The sequence below is a fragment of the Pistacia vera genome, unplaced genomic scaffold (assembly GCF_008641045.1).
Source record: "Pistacia vera cultivar Batoury unplaced genomic scaffold, PisVer_v2 Contig310, whole genome shotgun sequence".
NCBI classification, from domain to species: Eukaryota; Viridiplantae; Streptophyta; class Magnoliopsida; order Sapindales; family Anacardiaceae; genus Pistacia; species Pistacia vera.
The window spans coordinates 788,840-807,641 of record NW_022196125.1 but is presented as its reverse complement, the minus strand read 5'-3'; the positions used below and the strand labels follow the sequence as shown (position 1 = coordinate 807,641).

The 18,802-nt window shown below is 33.2% G+C and overlaps 3 protein-coding genes and 1 long non-coding RNA gene across 4 annotated transcripts; all 4 read right to left on the bottom strand.

Annotated features, from left to right (window-relative positions):
* Window positions 1–1,439: 1,439 nt before the first annotated feature.
* Window positions 1,440–3,159, bottom strand: LOC116136263. Its single transcript, XR_004129015.1, has 4 exons — window positions 3,117–3,159; window positions 2,553–2,660; window positions 1,596–1,671; window positions 1,440–1,503 (listed from the first exon to the last, which is right to left on the bottom strand). It is a non-coding gene; the product is annotated as an uncharacterized LOC116136263 (long non-coding RNA).
* Window positions 3,160–3,251: 92 nt separating this feature from the next.
* On the bottom strand, window positions 3,252–9,187 carry LOC116136306 (disease resistance protein RPS2-like). Its single transcript, XM_031422022.1, has 6 exons — window positions 8,965–9,187; window positions 5,797–7,685; window positions 4,945–5,409; window positions 4,103–4,823; window positions 3,919–3,988; window positions 3,252–3,336 (listed from the first exon to the last, which is right to left on the bottom strand). Exons 1-6 carry the CDS (start codon window positions 9,185–9,187, stop codon window positions 3,255–3,257), a joined length of 3,450 nt encoding a protein of 1,149 aa, XP_031277882.1. The 3' UTR covers window positions 3,252–3,254.
* A 254-nt stretch (window positions 9,188–9,441) lies between these two features.
* LOC116136305 lies at window positions 9,442–10,012 on the bottom strand. Its single transcript, XM_031422021.1, has 2 exons — window positions 9,614–10,012; window positions 9,442–9,533 (listed from the first exon to the last, which is right to left on the bottom strand). Exons 1-2 carry the CDS (start codon window positions 10,010–10,012, stop codon window positions 9,495–9,497), a joined length of 438 nt encoding a protein of 145 aa, XP_031277881.1. The 3' UTR covers window positions 9,442–9,494.
* A 3,862-nt stretch (window positions 10,013–13,874) lies between these two features.
* LOC116136283 (PHD finger protein ALFIN-LIKE 7-like) lies at window positions 13,875–14,922 on the bottom strand. The gene has a single exon (XM_031422000.1). It carries the CDS (start codon window positions 14,860–14,862, stop codon window positions 14,101–14,103), a length of 762 nt encoding a protein of 253 aa, XP_031277860.1. The 5' UTR covers window positions 14,863–14,922; the 3' UTR covers window positions 13,875–14,100.
* Window positions 14,923–18,802: the final 3,880 nt, after the last annotated feature.

The following is an 18,802-nucleotide window of genomic DNA, read 5'->3' as shown; positions in this document are numbered from 1 at the left end:
TGTGAGATTCTAAGGCTTTATTCATTTTATTTAGTTCCTCGAGAATATCATATTAATGCAAAGAGTGGAAATAGAATCGGATGACAGAATATTATATAAAGTTAATTGGAGTATGAAATGACAGAGCTAATATAAACTTTTTTGGAATAATGAAATAAAGAGGTGGTGAGTGGAAGGAGGAATGAAAGAGCATTAGTTTTTTTCTTCCTTCCATTTTAATTTCTTTTATATTTTTATGCAAAGTGAACAACAAAAACAAAAAGTTGAAATCAACATCCAACTACAAAATATGAAAGCCGTAAATTATGAGGTTTTGCTTTACACTTAAGATTCAACTTTCTATTTATAATAAAAATGTGCAATCACTCATCTCTATTATTTTGATGTATGCACATCGGCTGATGTTAGACTTTTCAAGAATCAAAAAATATATTGTGTCTGAATGTTTTCTTCCAGAATTTTCAAATTGTTTAAAAAATTTTGTCTGGTTCTTTACATAATCTGATGTTAAGAAAGGGAAATGATATTTACCTCGTTATTAGGAAAGAAAATGCAGTATAACATTTTTGAGTAGAATATATAAATATACTTCTTCCTTATAATTCTCTTTTTCATTTCTCTATGTGATCTTCGAGAAATAAAAGATATATGTTTCCTAATTTGATTAAATGTAATAATATGTTTGCAAGAGAGAATGGCGTAGCGGAATAGGATAGACACTAGATACGTTTTAGCATGCACTTTGAATCCACCATACAACTCCCGAATCCATGAGAAGATCATAACTTCAAATGAACCATTTGAGAAATTTTATTATAATCCATTGATAATTGTTTATAGGATAACAAACTTATTTTTGTAAACTAACCCAGAAAACAAAACCGTTCTAAATTAACTCAAATCTTAATTAATTAGAAACCAAATAAGAAAAAAGAAATAAAATAAAATCCTAATAAATGATTTATCAACACTAATACATCAGAAAAACATTCTTTTTTTGTTTTTCAACCAAAGTGTTAGAATCAATTTACGCATACCTCGACTATCCTTGAGGAGACTAGTACAACACCTACCAATATAACCCCCCACTTAAATCACAGATGTTCAGATGAGAAATTAAATCTGATACCGTACGCATATCCATATTATCCTTAATTCGTCCTAACCATCTGGACAATCTAAGATGGTTTCAAAAAAACTATACATTCCCATTTTTTTTTTTTTTTTAAATTTACCAACTTTTAACAAATGATTTATCAACCACTACAAATATATAAAAAAAAAAAAAAAAAAGCAAAATCAAACTTGTACTAAAAACAGTAGAATTTGTCTTTTAATGTAAAAATGTTTATAACAAATATTTATTGCGGATCAAACTAGGTACATGAAAAAATATAGATATATAAAATTACGTGTCCAAACTTCCAAAACATGAAGCCAAGAGGAACATTAATTTTGCAAGCATCCTTAGAGTAGTAGGATGCTACGATTTTTCACATAATCCTGAAAATGGTATACGACACAAAAGATAAAGTAATCAACCCAATAACATTACACTTAATCGATGTAAAAGAGTGAGAAAAATATTTTCTTACCGTGAATCTGTCTTTCAAAGACGAAAAGGGATCCTCTGAATCCTCAAAGAAAATGAATTTCAACTTCTTTAGCAACCTAAATTTCATCATACATCAAATAAAAGTAACTCGATTAGAAGCACTTTAAATTAGTAAGAGAATTTTATGATTATCAATATAACATCCTTTTAAGTCGTTAATCTTTGCTGATTTAATAATGACATCTCTGGTCCAGTTCAGGTTCAGGGGGGTTCTACTATATTTCAAACCTATGGACTAAATTAAATTTTATAGGGGTATTTTTATAATGATTCAAATATTAGGGACTAATAAATTTGGGCATTTTTGCAATAAATTAATATTTCAGGATTAATTTCAATTTTGGGGTATTTGTACAATATACTAAAATTTAAGGAACATTTGTAAAAAATTTACAACATCATTGTTGCTGACATCATCGTCCAATCATTGGACCAGTCGGGACACAGTCAGTTGGATCAACAGAGATGAATGTTTCATCACCGGTCGGGACCCATCAGTTGGTCAACAGAGATGAATGTTTCATCAGGAAAGTCAAAAAATTAAGTCATCCTATATATAGACTTAATTTAGCAGCCTACATTTCATCAAACATAGAATAAATTAACTAATTGGAAATATCGAATATGTTAGAGCATGTTAGTGGTTATGAAGGGATCACAGTGAAGTTTCAATTTGACAGCCTCTATAGAGCGGTTGGTCAAGCCGAAAAACCTGGCTAAATTTTGAAAAAGTTTTTTGAACTTTTTATCATTTTTCCATTTCTTTCTATTTGTCTTTATTTTTTCTTTGCAATAATTTTTTTTTTTTTAAATTTGCTAGTTTATTTTAATTTTTAATTAACTTAACTTATGTTCATTAAGTACCCAATTAAGTTCGTTTTCTCTTGAATCAAAATGGATAAGGGAAAAAAATTATATATAAACATGGATTTCATACCTTTTCGACCAAGAAGGGGAATCCTTCCACTCCTTAAATATAATGTAAAGCCAAAATAGACGGAGAAGAGTGCTACTATTCTTAGCATCAAATCAAGTGTTGATCTTCCTGCCATGTGATATATTTCTTTTGATTAATTTGGAATTTCGAAATTGCAAAAGAAATTATGTAAATCGGCAACATAAAGAACTGCTCTAATACCATATTGAGAAATAGAAAACGTATACAAAACTAAAGAATTTGAATCATAGTAATACATTTTCATTACAAGAATAGTTTTATTTTGCTGACCCATAATAAAGTACTTCTAAAACCTTATTAAATATAAGTATTTATTTATATATTATCTTGTAATATGACTTACGTGATACTGCTAAAAAGATTACTGCATCAATTATATCTTAATAAAACAATAAGGAGATATTTTCTAACCTATAATGTTGGACTATGCTAAACGATACTAAACTTGATAGTCTAACTTTAAGTATGATTTAGCAATTTGATTAAAATATGCTAGATTTAGTACTGTATAGGAAAATTCTCTAACCAAAATTAACTACTAACCTCTGACTTTAAGCCGAATTGATAAGCTGCAAAGCCATGCAGACTGAGAAAAAGATTAAAGAGAAAATTAACAAATGAGAACCACAGCAGATTGTGTATTAATTACAAATACTAGACGATTTTATTTACCTGCTGCCCTCAAAATGGCATTTCTGATCGTCTATGTATTCCAGTATGAAAGATTCCAATAGAAATGGTTCCAAACAAAACAGAAATGATCCTGCACATTATTTCTGAGTGCTTTTGCAAATAGTGAATCCTCAAAAACACTTCATGCAGAAGCCTCTCAAATGCACCACCTGAAACGATATTCATCACTAAATTCTTGAAATTCTCTGTGAAGAATCACTTGATTGGTCCTTAAAGCATTTACAAGTGCTTTTACAATTAGCAAAATGACCTTGAAACCTGTACACTCATCACTTAAATCCAGATATTCCTAATTAAAACTATGTAACTCAATATCTCAATTTCGAAACAAATATGTAAAAGAAACCAGAACCAGAGCACTAAATCAACAACATTGGCAGCAATCCACATCAAACCCATTCTCATCTCACCACAGAAAACTGGTTTTCAGGGCGTAGAACATGTCAGAGAACCAAGTCCTCGTCCCACTAGAATTCCCCGTTGTTCGATGGTGTCTAATTACATAATAAAGATTATGATTGGACAGTCTCATCATGCCAGTAAAGTAAGGTGTTAATGTTTTGACATATGTATTTCTCCAATTTCAGATTCACTCTGTCACATGATTTAACATACATATATGCAAAAGATTAACAGACAGATCAAACCAAACCTCCAAGATAATTTTAAGTGGATCACAGCCAAAGTAATCCACATAATGGATCGCATTTGATGTCTTCTTTCTGCAAGAAATCCCAACAAAATATTGATGTTTTAAGTGAAGCACGGTGAGAATAAATGGCCCAGCATCGATGGAAGAATGTAAATAATGAATTCACAGTATTCAAAACACTTACCTTTTCCTTTGGATTCTTTGTGTAATTGTTGTATAGTTATGTTGAGATCATCCTTCCAATACCTTTCATTATGCTTGGATTTCTTTATGTTCCGTAAATTTGGTGCTGTTACCTTGCCTTCACAGAAAGTTTTCATCTTGCGACAATTATTCACTTTTAATTCCATCAAAGATGGGAAGTTGAACTTGTAATTCCCGAAACGTTCGAAACTTTCCAAATGCTTAAGTGAGAGGAACTTCAAATTTTTTAAAACAATCGTTCTATCTTTTCCTGTGCCATCTCCCTCATTTTCTACCACTTCTATCATCATTTTGCATGCTGATATTTTCAGTTCTCTCAATTGCTCCAAGCTTTTGGCTGTTGAAGATGTCACTAAGTTGATCAATCTATTGCAACGCTTTACCTTCAGTTCTGTTAGATTCTGGAAAGTTATAGAGAAGCAAGCTAGATTAATCAATTTGTCACACCCATCTACTTGTAGAACTTCAAGATTTTGAAGACCAGAAAGACTCGTTTTCATTGATGATGCTGTCCCAATATGTTTCTCAGCTTCCAAAAATTTAAATCTTTGAAAGATTCCAAGTGGAACACTTGTTGATTCATCATCATGCTCGACCCGAAGAGCTTTAAGACTGCAAAAGTGGTCGTGAGGAAATTGGCCTTGCCATATCATCTTGCATTCCATTTCGCTCAATTTCAATGTCTCCAAATTGGGATTAATCTACAAATCAGTCACACAAAATCAGGTTGGAGCGGATATTCCTTCAACCAATTTCAAGGAATATATAGTCATTTTTTTTTTCAAATTTATTTTCAATAAGAAATAGAAAAGAGATTCATACCTTTTCAAACAAGAAGAAGGGTTGTTGCCCTGAAATGTCAAGTTGGCCTTCACTATTTTTTGTATTGAATATCTTTACTTTGTCACAATAACATACTACCAACTCCTTTAACATTGGCCATTCAGAAGTATGTTCTCCAGGGTAGAAAATTTCTAGTTCTGGTAGCCATTTAAGACTCAAGAACGTTACTCGCGGAAAGATAAACTTAGCAGCTTCTCCTTCTCTTTCACCTTTATCAACAATCACCTTTAAAGATTTACATTTGAATATCTCAAGGCATTGGAGCTGCTCAAAGCTTGTGACCATAGAAGATGGGAAAACATACTTTAGTTTATTGCAACCCCACACATTCAAGCGCGTTAAATTTTTATAATCAGAAGACATTAATGTCGAACATTGGCAGTCCCAAATCTTTTCAGAATTAATTTCTCTCAATTCCAATGCCTCCAGATTGGGGAAAACAACCTGCAGTAAAAGTTAATTTTCAATTCAATATTTTTTCAAATATATACATATACACTAAAATCTAAAATCTAAAATCTCTAGACTTTTATGTTACGTTGCCATCCCACCTAAAAGAAGGGCTCAACATTATATTAGTCCACTAGGCCTTAGTTATCATCCCACGTAAAAGTTTAAGCTAATAGTTGAGGACTCAACATTATATTGATCTAATACTTGAAACTCATGCATGTAAGATTTTATATTAAGAGTTATATATGTGGGATTCTTCTTTCTCCTTTTTTCGCTGAGGAATTTAATTTTGTATATATGTTAACAAATGAAAATTGTAACCATGAAAAAATTAGAATACATATAGACTAGAATATATAAGGTTATTGTCAATCAAACCTTTATGTCGAAAAGTGGCATGAGAGTATCATTAAGCTTATCCTTTTGTCTCTCTTGCAATGTCGATGGTTTCTTTCCTTCTGAACAGATGCTCGTAAGCTGTGGAAGAGATTTGAGGGTCAAATGGTGTAATTGAGAACATTCAAGTACTTCATTGCTGTTGTTGTTGTTATCTTCTCTTTCATTGGAAAAAATCTCTTTTAAATTCTTGCAATCATCCACACTCATCATTTCAAGTTTTGGAAGGACTCTAGCATAGGAGAATGAGAAGATATTTTCCAATTTATTACAACTTTCCACAAGTACGATCTTTAAGTTGCCCAAAGAATTTGTTGTGGGATGACCACGAAATATGTTCTGCAACTTACTCAAATTGAAAAGATATAGCATCTCCAAGTTGGGGAAGGCATCATGAGCTATGTTCTTTGTTGAGTCAACAATGCATGAAACGTTAGGATTATTGTGGACATGGAGATGTTTCAATTGCGAAAACCCCTGATTGTCTAATTCATAAAGAACATTCTTGACACCTTTCACATATCCTATGCATAAGACTTCAACATTCTTGAAGCATTCCAATTCCCTTGACCTAATGATAGAATTACGCTGGATCAATTTCAACATTCTTAAAGTCTCATGCACATCAAAGAGCTTCTTGTAATCCCATTTTCCAAATCTGCACAATATACAATCATTAAAATCATCCTTTCCTATGGATATATTGTACCTTTTCAGCTTTCGGGAAGACGAGCATTTTGGAAAGATTTTGCTATCTTTAATGTATATATCTAAAGTGGTGAGATTAGGCAAATGATTCAACTCATCAAGGCTAGCTTTACTGCTTTTAAAATTGAGTATTCCTTTATTCTCCCATTGAACAGCGCATCCTCTCATGTATAATTCTTCCAATCTGAATAATTTTGATATCACATTTGGTGCAATAACTTCTAGTTCATGACAATCCCTTAAATCTAATAACCTTAATTGAGACAATTGGCCTATTTGTTCAGGCAATTGCTTAACATTTGAACCTCGTAAGCTAAGAACTTTTAATTTCTCTAGCTTTCCAATAATCACCACATCTTCGAAGTTACTATAATCCAGACACAATGTTTGAAGGTATTCTAAAAGATGCAATGATGATTGCAACGAGGAAATCTGCATTCTAGTCAATTCTAAAACTTTGAGCTTGGTCATCCCTTTGAAAAAGTTCTCAGGGATTTCAACATGAGAATCGCCAACCTTTGTATTCATAAAGAAAGACTCAAGTTCCGGACATTCCAATCCTTCATGAAGCTCACTAATAGTGCTGTCACGTATAAAGATCATTTTGCAAATTTTTAGTCTATCACAACTAGGCCATTCTCCCTCAATCTCATTTCTCATAGAAAAGACATGGTTGTCTCGATTTGCAATGGATAAAGCAACTTCACGAACAAAGTCATGCATTGAAAATGATTCGTTGGTTTGATCATTAATCAACAAACCAGAATCTTTAAGATCATTGATCAATGTATATACTCTATTTCGTGCTTCTGCTATCTTATAAATGGCTTCAAATGTATCCAAACCCAATACATATTTGACCAAGTCTAAAATGGAACATTGATGTCTCATTAGACTGCAGAGCAAAAAAGTTCTCTTCAGTTCCTCACCACTTAAGCAATTGTAACTCAATTCTATTGATAAATATGCCATTTTTAGAGGTCCTGTTAAGTTTGTTGATGAAGACCTGTTCAATTGTAGCAAAGCATCTTCAAAATCACGTAGATCTCTCTTATTCTTTAATGCTTTTGCCACAGTAACAATGGCAATAGGCAAACATCCACATTTCTTACATATGTCGTTCACCAAAGATTTCAACTTATCACTTGTTTCAGTAAAATCACCTATAGGGAAATAGGATCACAATATTTAATGGACAAAAATAAAAATTTTCATAAAGTAGAGCAATTTAGAGTCCTTTAAGAACTTTCAACAAATTTATTTTGAAATTTCTTTTAACATATAAACAAGACAAATTAGGTCTATTGATGAAATATAAATTTTGAATGTTTCTAATAGCATAACTGAAAACAATATTATAAAACACATATTAGGAAAATCCATACTATATCTGTAGTATTGTAGACTGGTTTTGATATTTATTAGTCTAATATATGTTGAGCCTTCAACTACTAACCTAATCTTTTAGGTGGAATGCCAACCTAACAATATTGATAATATGTTCAGAATTTCATTCTACTTGCAATCTTATTTTAACATTACATATAGGGATGGCAACAGGGCGGGGTTCTCATCCGGGTACCCGGATCCTAGTTCCAGGTCCGATTCTGGTTCCTAACACTAGTGGAACCAAAACCAGACCCGCATAGTACCAGTTCCACCTAATAGGGAACCAGAACCGAACCAGGACCCCACGTAACTGCTGGTTCCGGTTCTACCCTAATTTCTTGCACACCCCTAATTGGTGTAGCCAGGATTTGGATCTTGGGGTAGCTAGTTTGTAACAATTTTTATATTTAGCTCATGAGATATATTAGTATAAAATAAGTTCAATTACTATGTAGCTCTCAAATCCTATTATCAACTACTGTGGTTCCTATAATACTTCGAGATTTTAGAAACTAGAGCTATTTAGAATTGACAATAATATGAATACTTCCAACCTTTGGCTGCTTTTTGTTTTTCAACCTTATGTCCCAGAAATTATCTTTAAGATTATCTTTACACTTTTGTAAACTATTTTCTTATGTTAGTTTGCTCTAATAAAACAACACAAGTTTAAGAAGAAACAAGAACCTACTCATAAACTATTGGAACTTATATATAATTTTACATTCAATAAAGATATAATATGATATAAACAACATATAAACAATTACATATAACCTCTTAGAAAACTAATTAAGCCACCTTCTATCAAGTAAATTACATAAAATCCTGTAGCAAACTACGTTCAACTACCTTTGGTTAGGATTTCAATTAAGAAATAAATTATTATTCTAGATATCTAAGGAGAAAATGCGATAAACATAATATTTTTAGATGCAGATTTCCTATTTTGAATTTTTTTTTATAAAATTTTAAAATACAGATAAAAAGATTTGATTGATTCTAAATAAAATTAGCAAGAAAATATTTAAGGAAACATGAAAGTGAGATTACCTATTGTGTTCTTGAACAACCTCCAACTTTCTTCTTCACTTAAAACGCCAATCTCAACAACTTTAGAACCCATCCTCACCAACACATCTCGCTTTCTTGTAGTCAACAATAATTTACATTTCCCATTATCACCTCCTTCAGGAATTCCTATACTCTTCAAATCAATCTCTTCCCAAACATTATCTAAAATAATCAGGATCTTCTCCTCCTTTTTCTTCTCCATCTCCTCCTTCCTCTTCTCTTTCTCCTCCTTCTTCTTCTTCTTCTCGTTCTCCTCCTCGTTCTTCTCCTTGCTTTTAGTCAATCGAGCATACAACTTATTTCTCATTTCAGTCTCATTGTTGAATCGAAGACCTAAATGATCTCCAAGTTCTTTCTGAATCTTTTTTTCGTCTACCGTCTGAGTTACTTCTACAAAAACCACCTCATTAAACAGCTTCTCTTCCTTCACTTGCCGACCAACTGCTGTAGCTAGCATTGTCTTGCCGACTCCAGGCATCCCATTAATCCCTAACATATAAAGATTATTATCATTCAACGCGTTCACTATCTCCTTCAAAGCGGACTCCCTGGATTGGAAAGGATCGTAGTCTTTGTCAGCTGCAAGCGATCTGTCCTCCAGAATAATAGCGGGATAGGAGACACTAACCATGTCCTTTTTCTCCTGCAAGAGTTCAGGAATCTTGTCCTCCGTTAATTTGAATGCTTTCTTACTATGTTTGTAGCGGGTGATGAAGTCAGGATTGGAAGAGCTGTTGTTTTTTTGTTCAACCAAATTCTCAGCTTCATCAATGATTGAATTCGCCTTCTCCTGCCATACCTTAGCACTGTGTTTGATCTTTTCCATATTTTTTTCGGCAGCATCCACATTCCCCTTCAATTCTTCTCTTGCATCCTTCAGCTTCCAAACTTCTTTTTCCAGTTTCTCCAAGTTGCTCTTGTAGTTGAATGCGTACTTAATTTGACGCCCAATCGGATAAGCTATCCACTTGCCCACAGGGGCAACAGCACTCACGATACTGGCAATATTTCCGGCAGGTTCCACCATCTTCAATTTCGTTTCCTTTCTCTTTCACTTCCCTTTCAAGTTCAAAAGCTAGAAGAGAATACACAAACTGAATCAACTAGTGATGGACAGAAGTATGAATGAGAACAACAAGGAAACAATAGCCAAGTATTAATTTTCTTGATTTGAAAGAATCAGAGATGATAACCCATGAAGTTACTTTGGAATGTGAAATTTCTTGGAATCAAATAAAAGAAGTGATGAGTGGGAGAGGGAAAGAAGAAAGCATATGTTTTGTTGATGTAAAGTGAAGACAGCATTTAGACAAAAGCAAAAACAAAAACTCAAAAAGATTGCAATCAACAATCCAAACAATGGAACATAAGCGACAAAATGCAATGAGCTGTGAAGCAGAAAAGTTATGCTGATGGTTTAGGGACAGATATCGTTTTTGTTCCTGAATGTAGATAAGTCAAGGCCATGATTGAGGAAGAAATAAACTAAAATAATAAAATTTTATAGAGGGATCATCATTCAAAGACATTTTAATTTTAAACTTAAGAAAAATCACGTAAGTGTTATATAAATCAATAAACATATTGTTCCAATTAGGAAATCCTCAGTAATTAAAAATTTAAAATTTTAGAACATCCAAAGTATCAAGCCTCTTACAATAATGTTAAGCAATCAATATATTTTGATTAATAATTTTATTTTTAAGAACCCAAATATTGAAAGTTTTTAATTATAAAAAATTTTACTACAACATTGCTCATTGCACATCTGTTTTTGGGGAAGACTTTCTTATTGAAATGAGGATTAATTTTATTCTCTCTAATTTGTGCTTAATTTATTTATTTACATTGAATTATACACGTGTATAATTGAAAGGGATATTATCCTTGAGGGTACACGTATAAATACCCTTAAAATTTAAAAACAAAATTAAATAAACAAATTATTTTGACTAATCAATAGTATTTATATGATAAATTTATAAGTCTCTTATTCTTCTTTCATTCTATCACTGTGATTAATCAATTTGTAACCTTTCCAGGATGAAGTTTCTTACAGATCTTCAAGAAAGACATTTTATTGTTTAGTGTGTAATAAACTCCAAACTTGTAAAATTATCCATAAATTGTTGCATCTTACATTTCATCAAAAATCAATCTCAATCAAAACAATCCAAAAATCATGTCATAATTCACAATAATATGTCAAAAATACTGTTGTTGGTATAGTACTGAATTGAACATGTATTAATATAATAAATAAATTCAATATTCACCAATAACCACTTTTAAATAATTAAGATTAGTAAGTTGCATCTTAGTTTGAAGTATTGACTAAAAACAAAAAAATTGGATCTCATACCTTTCCCCCCTAGAAGGGGACAACACCAATATGGCTTTAAGCCAAAGTAGAAAAAGGGTGCAGATGAGTAGAATTATTCTTTGAGAATTAGTAAGTTGCATCTTAGTTTGAAGTATCGAATAAAAACAAAAAAATTGGATCTCATACCTTTCCCCCCTAGAAGGGGATGACACCGATATGGCTTTAAGCCAAAGTAGAAAAAGCGTGCAGATGAGTAGAATTATTCTTTGAGAATTAGTAAGTTGCATCTTAGTTTGAAGTATTGAATAAAAACAAAAAAATAGGATCTCATGCCTTTCCCCCTAGAAAGGGACGACACCAATATGGCTTTAAGCCAGAGTAGAAAAAGGGTGCAGACGAGTAGAATTATTCTTATCAGCTTTTGATAAAAACATTCAAATATTGTAATTTGTGATATGACTGACATAATATGAATACTGACCTGTTCTCAAAGCGCAAAACTGTAATAGTAACTTATTGTGGCGAATACAGCTGAAAAAAGACAAGGCAAATTGAGATTATAAGCAGATTGTCAACAATAGTACTTAGATTATTTTGAAAGGCAAAATTAATTCACCTGCTCTAAAATATGAATAATATGATTGTCTCCATTTCCATCAAGAATCAACCTAACAGCATTAACTTTAAGCAGAAATAGAAAGCACCTGCAAAATAGTTTTATAAAACGTTTACAAGCTTTCAAATGGCCAAATGTTCATTTATATCATGATAAAGTTGAAACAGGCATAATTGGAGATCAAAAGATCACTTAAATTGATTCTGGAGAGAAGCATTATGCATATGTTTTTTTTTAAATTAAAACGCTTGGGTAACGAAGTAGCTGAAGGTTAAACACTTTTTTTTAAATTTAATTTCTTAAAGCATTTTTAGGTGCTTTCGCAAATAGTAATTTTTGTAAAAAGCACTTCATACAGAACCTTCTCATCACTAGATTCCTGAAATTTCCTCATCAAATCACTGTTTTCTAAAATACTTTATGAATAACCACTTTGAACCTACAAGGGCTTTTACAAAGAGAAATTTTACTCAAAAGCACAGCCTACGCAAGCACTCTCAATTAATGCACCCTGAAACCATACTCACTCATCACTAAAATCCTGAAATTCCCTCATTAGAATGCTATAGTTTTGCTCAATTTCAAAACAACATAAACATGGGATCAAAACAACAGGCACAAATACCAAAATCAAAACAACTAATGCAGTGGAGATTAATTATCCACAATGTCATTTTAATGAATGTGTTTAATGAATGTGGTTAAACATTGTTTTAGCCAAAAAAAAAAAACTAGGGGTTTTTATTTTCTACCCCCTAAGAGATGAGGAAGTTTTAAACGCCACCAGATTTTGCGAAAGCATTATGTACCTTCCTAGATTATCATTTACCCCTTTAAGAATATCATTTACACCTTCATAAAGTATCAAAAAACCCTCTGATATGGGGATATATAATACTTTTCAAAAACCATTGGGCGTGTAAACCTTCCTCATGTCTTTTTTTTTTTTTTTTTTTTTTGGGGGGGGGGGGGGGGGGGGGGGGTGTGGATGGCGTGTGTTGTGGTTGTGGGAAATAAAAACCTCAAAAGAAGCTTTAGAATAAGAACTATAATATTTTCCTTGTGAAAGAACCTATTGGATTAATATAAAGTTGAGCTCTCACCTACTAGCTTAAGCTTTTAAGTGGGATGACAACTTAATATAGTATCAAAGCCAAATGTCTAAAATTTGAATCCCCCATCCAACTGGATCAAAGGAAATGAAAAAATCTTAGTTATGTTGAGTCCTCGCATACCACTTTAACCTTTTAGGTGGGATGGCAACATAATTAGTGATGTCAAATGAAAAACATATGGCAACTTAAAAATCAGTGATGTCAGATGAAAAACATTAACAAAAAAAAAATAAGAAAAAGAAAAACTTATACCTTAACCTTTAGGTGTATGGATCTCCGATCGGGAAACCGTGTCCAAGCTCCGTGGCTAGTCTGCGTTCTCTCAACTTAACAATCAATGATGTCAAATGAAAAACATTAACCACAAAAAAAAAACCTATGATAATCGGTGATGTCAAATGAAAAACATATGGCAACTTAACAGTCAAGAACTTGCCAACTGGGAGAACAGCACTCACCATACTCGCAATTAAGTAGGACCAGAGAGGTTTTTTTTTTTTTTTTTCAAATGAGAATTGAGGGAATGGGATGGAGATTTCTTGCTTCGGTTGAGTTTAAGCTAGGGACTTGTAAGAGAAAATGGGAAAGAGTAATGCTACGAAATATAATTGAGTTTATCTGGGAGAGACTCCTTGCTTCGGTTGAGTTTCAGCTTAGGATTTGATAAGAGAAAATGGAATAAGTTATTTACGAAATTTAATTTAGCTTATTTGGGGGAAATTCTTTACTTCGGTTGAGTTTTAGTAAGGGATAAAGAGAAAAGGGAAAAGAGTGATGCTTCATTTAGTTTATTTGGGAGAGATTCCTTACCCTGATTTAAGCTTCTTTTTTTAAAAAAAAAAATAAAACCAGAAAACTGCACCAAGGTTTATATTTATAAATGCCAGCAACTATCTGAAAACACAATTCTACAGAAATCAAACAGAATAGGAACCAGAAGGTTGCAAATTCATTAACTAAAAACAGGTAATCTGTTTTCCTTTCAAACTGTAATGAAGAAAAGTTCTAAACCTCGTCCGCTAAGCTTAATTAGTGTTGTACTCCCAACCTCAGATCTAACTTTAAACTCTAGCCCTCTTGCTACTGCAACTGGGGCACTTGTACTGCTTCATATGCTCGGCCTTTGCAGGGGTCATCTTTACGCATTTACCATGGTACCATTTCTCGCACACATCACAGCAAATCCAGAATTCGTCAGTGCCGCTGTTATCTCCACATGCCCCACAAGTGGCACCCTGCTCATCATCTTCTTCCTCTTCCTCCCCACTATCATCTTCATCCTTTGGTGGTGGAGACATCTTCACTGCCTTGGTCTGGTGCTCAGATTGACGAGACACCTTCCCGCTCGATTTGCTTTTACCACTATTGTGAGTAGCAGCAGATCGGTCTTTTGGTTGCTTAACATTTCCTGTCACAACTTCAAAGATGGTTGGGAGTTCATTTATCATCTGAAAGAGTTTCTTCCTTTCATTCTTACCAAATCCATAGCGTGCACCAAAGTAGAATGCAACAGCAAGCAACCAGGAATCGCTATGCATTGCAACCAACGATAACCAGTCTTTCTCCTGCATTCCATCCCTCGCAAAGTTTATACCTAAAGCTGGCTCAGGAAGCTCGGAAGGCACTTCCTCAACAGGCAGGTCAACTTTCCATGTCTCATTAGGAAGTCCGTATAGGCACAAATTCTCCTTTTCAGGATCGCACTGCTGGTATAACTTCTCAACATCAATAGTTAAAGCCTTGATCAAGCCAGCTCGTCTGCCCTTGAAGTCGCCGAAGAATTCCTCCACAGTTCTGGGTATTTGGTGCGGTATTCCCTCCATAAACACTTGTATAACAAAAATGGGTTTGCGGGTATTGAAGAGCAGAAGAAGAAGAGTCAAATAAAAAGAATTTTAACAGAAAGAGTCTAGAAACGCTTACTTGGAGAATTAGGGTTTTTGTTTGGGGGTTTGAATTGACAAAATTGGGTTAAAAAAACAAAAAAACAAAATTTTGAAAGGAACCTAGCAGGCCAGAAGACATTAATGGACTCCATTCAAGGCAGGAAACAATATGCAATTAAATGGGCTAGAGCCCATACCAAAAGCCCATTACTTTAGACCAAATTTTGAGAAATTTCTTGCGTTTAAAATGACCCTCTACGTACAATGTAATAACAAAAATTTCTCCCAATGTTTCTCAAACAACAAATATTTATTTGACTTTGGTAAATATTTATTAACTCTTAATAGTATTAGTTCTAACGGTTTATTAACAATAGAGCGGATTTTGTTTTTTTTAATCCCCAAGATTTTCCTCCTCTAATCCATTTATGCACAATATGATATTATATGTTTTCATGATCAATTCTATTTTAATTCACTTTTCAACTTTCACTTAGAAAGAGAGTTAAATTCATCATCAAGAAGGATCTGGATTTTACTAAGATTAAATTACTCATTTTTCTTATTGTTTATCCTTCAATCGGTAGCATCCATTAAAGAAAACGTGCAACACATTTTTCACATGGGAATTTAAATAATTCTAACAAAAGAATTCATTTCAACATATTGTATTTTATTTGTCATTGATTCAATAATTTAAATGAAAAGTTTACATGTATTCATCAACTATGTCTAGTATCGTGGGTAGTATGTGTATATAACTCTTGGGTGCTCCTTAATTTGTCATATACGTTTTTTAAAAGCTCGAAAGCATAGCCATGAAGATTGTGTATCCAAAACAAATAATATTTGCCTTACTAACTGTGACCGTTCACATTCAGTTCGTACATTAAAAACTATAAGAAACAAGAAATCATTAATTATATTTATAAAATTTCGAATGTGAACACTATAGACCACTAATTATAATAATAATAATAATATATTTTTGATGATAATTTAATGGCTCTTATCTTACATGAGATGATTAAATTTAAAATTAAAGCGTATAAAAAAAATTAAAATATTTAAAATCATATCTAATAATTTTTAATTATATTTAATAATTCTCAAATTATTAAAGAAGCTAGCCTACTTGCTTCCATAAACAAGCTGCCAAGAAGCTATTAATTTAAGTCTTCTCCCGGTAAGCTGGGGGCCTACCACACCGCCCCAGCAAATAAGGCTATTGGGGCTTTGTCAGCCCAAACCAGCTCATGTGCCGTTAGTGTGGGGCCCGAAACCTTTTCTCATGAATTATTTATTCACATTGTAGTTTTACACATACGACTGTTCTTTGATGTTTGATGGCCGTTGATGTAACCAGATCATCGGATTGATTGGACCCGAAATTAATCTGGACCGTGCAATTTGACTTCCACATCAAATAACCTTAGTGAGAGCTGGCATTGCACGTGCTTTGCTGTCGTTTTCGTGCTCATGCCCACATGAAACTGCTAAACGCAGGCATACGCACAGGAAGTATCAAGTAAGTTCCACACGCTTTTTTCCTTTTTAAAATATTTTTTTTCCTCTTAGGGTTCTTTTGGTTCAGTCATATAAAATTATGGGGATAATCTTCGTTTACTTTTTAAGATTCCATTATTTGATTTGTAAGTAATAAAATATTACTAGTATTTTTTATTGCAAATAGTATTTACTGTTTCATGACCATAGAAACGGCCAAATCTAGTTGTTTTCTGTCATGTATAAGAGATACATGGCCGAAAACGGTCTTATTGGGGCACCATCGGCCAGATCCCACTGGTCGTGCTCCATTATAGTGACTGCCAATGGTGGTGGCTAGCTGTCGTCAGCGGCTTGAGGTGGGTGGGGGTGATTTTACTACAAATTAAAGTTTTTATATGACTTGAGTATTTTATCAAAATTTCAAATATAGGAGGTTAAAAATGATTCAGAAAATAATATTATATTAATATTTGAAAAAGAGGCCAATTTAGTAATCTATATAACATGTCCACCTATTTATCTTCCCAACCAAACATATAAATATAACATACTCACCAATTTATTTCAACTAACTAAACGCATTTCCCTAAACATTCATAATAATCTTCAAGATGATCTATCTTTTCATTAATATAACATTCTTCTATAACAAAATATTCTATAAACTAAACACACCTAAAGGTTTTCATGAGCCAAATTGAGTCGAGCTGAGTTTTTGGCTTAACGAGCTCAGCTCGTGAAATGGGGTAAAGAAACAAGCTGAGCTCGAGCCAAGTCGGGTCGTAGATTTTATGGCTTGGCTCGGCTTGTAATGGATATAAAGGTTTTTCAAGCTAGCTTCGCGAGTCAAGTTCGAGCCGGCTCGAAAAAATCAATTTAAAAAAAAAAAAAATTTGCTGGGTAATGGGCGGGCAGATTGCAATTTTTTCCATCTCTTGTCCTCATACATCACCCAACAACTAAACCTACTTAAAATAAACATCAAATGAAATGCTATTGCTATTAACAATTTATCATTCAACATACTGTATGTACCACAAATTAAGTTAAGTGAACTAAAGGTTTTTTGTTTAGTTCACTTGACTTAATTAAGTTTTCATCAAAATAAAATGGGAGGTTAGCATAACTATACATGAAATGACATCCCCAACCATCAATATGTAGATAAATTGTATAAAATGTATAAATTGTCGAATAACTAGAATTCTCAAAAGATATTGGTTGTATGTCCATTGTAGCTCCACTCCTACAAACAAATTAATGTGAAACACATTAAGTACAATTGTCATTTTATATAAACCGTAAAGGTGAAAATGCAAACCTAAACACAAAACTAATAAATATAGACCTGTAGAATCCTACTGCCACCACTGATGACTCACAGGTAAATCAACCAATCTGCTGACTCCCATCATCTGACAGGACAAGAAGTTGAATCTTCAAGTGATCCTCCTCTTTCTAAAATGAAAAAGAGATAAAAATAAACCGTAGGTTAGAATAAAGTAATTTTAAATATTGAATTAAACAAAAAATATAATCAATGGAACTTACTTTGCACCATTTCTTCACTCCATTCAAAGTGTGACACTAGTCACATCCACATAACAACATCTCCACCGTAGCTGGAGACAAAGAAGCTCGATAGCTATCAATAATCCTACTCCCAGCACTGAATACAGACTCTGAAGCAACTGTAGTGAGCCTTCCACCACTGTAAGGCATCGAATGAGTCATGATCCCCCACACACTTATGGCATCATTCTCCCAAATAACAGTCCAACTCAGACTTTCTAGGCTCAACAATTTCAACTACATCCAGAAAACGACTAAAATCATCCTAGGCCTAGGCTCCCTCAACCGTAGCCACCTCACCAACAGCTCCATGTCCATCCCCTTCTGATGTAGAAGCACGGACGATAGTCACACCTTGATTAACTTGAACATACTCCCCATATAACTCATACAATGCATCTCGGACCGTCATCATATTTGCCTACGCTTTTGCCTTAGAATACATCTTAGGGAATGTCCATTGAATAACCCTCATTTTCAACCGAGGAGCCAATACAACAGCCACAGACATCAACACATTACATTCCCCCCAATATCTATCGAATTTCTCCTTCATTTTCCTTATTGTTACTCTAATAAAATCATCTTCAGATTCACTTTTACTATCCAACATATATTTCACTAGACACACCTCCTTCAAGAATAAATTAGACGTCGGATAATCATTTCTTGAAATGAGTTTGGTTAAACCATTGAATACTTTTAAAACTCCTTCTGCAATTTCAATTTTCATGTAAACAAATGCCCCACAATTTTCATGTAAACAGTGTCAAATTAACAAATTCTTTAAAACAAT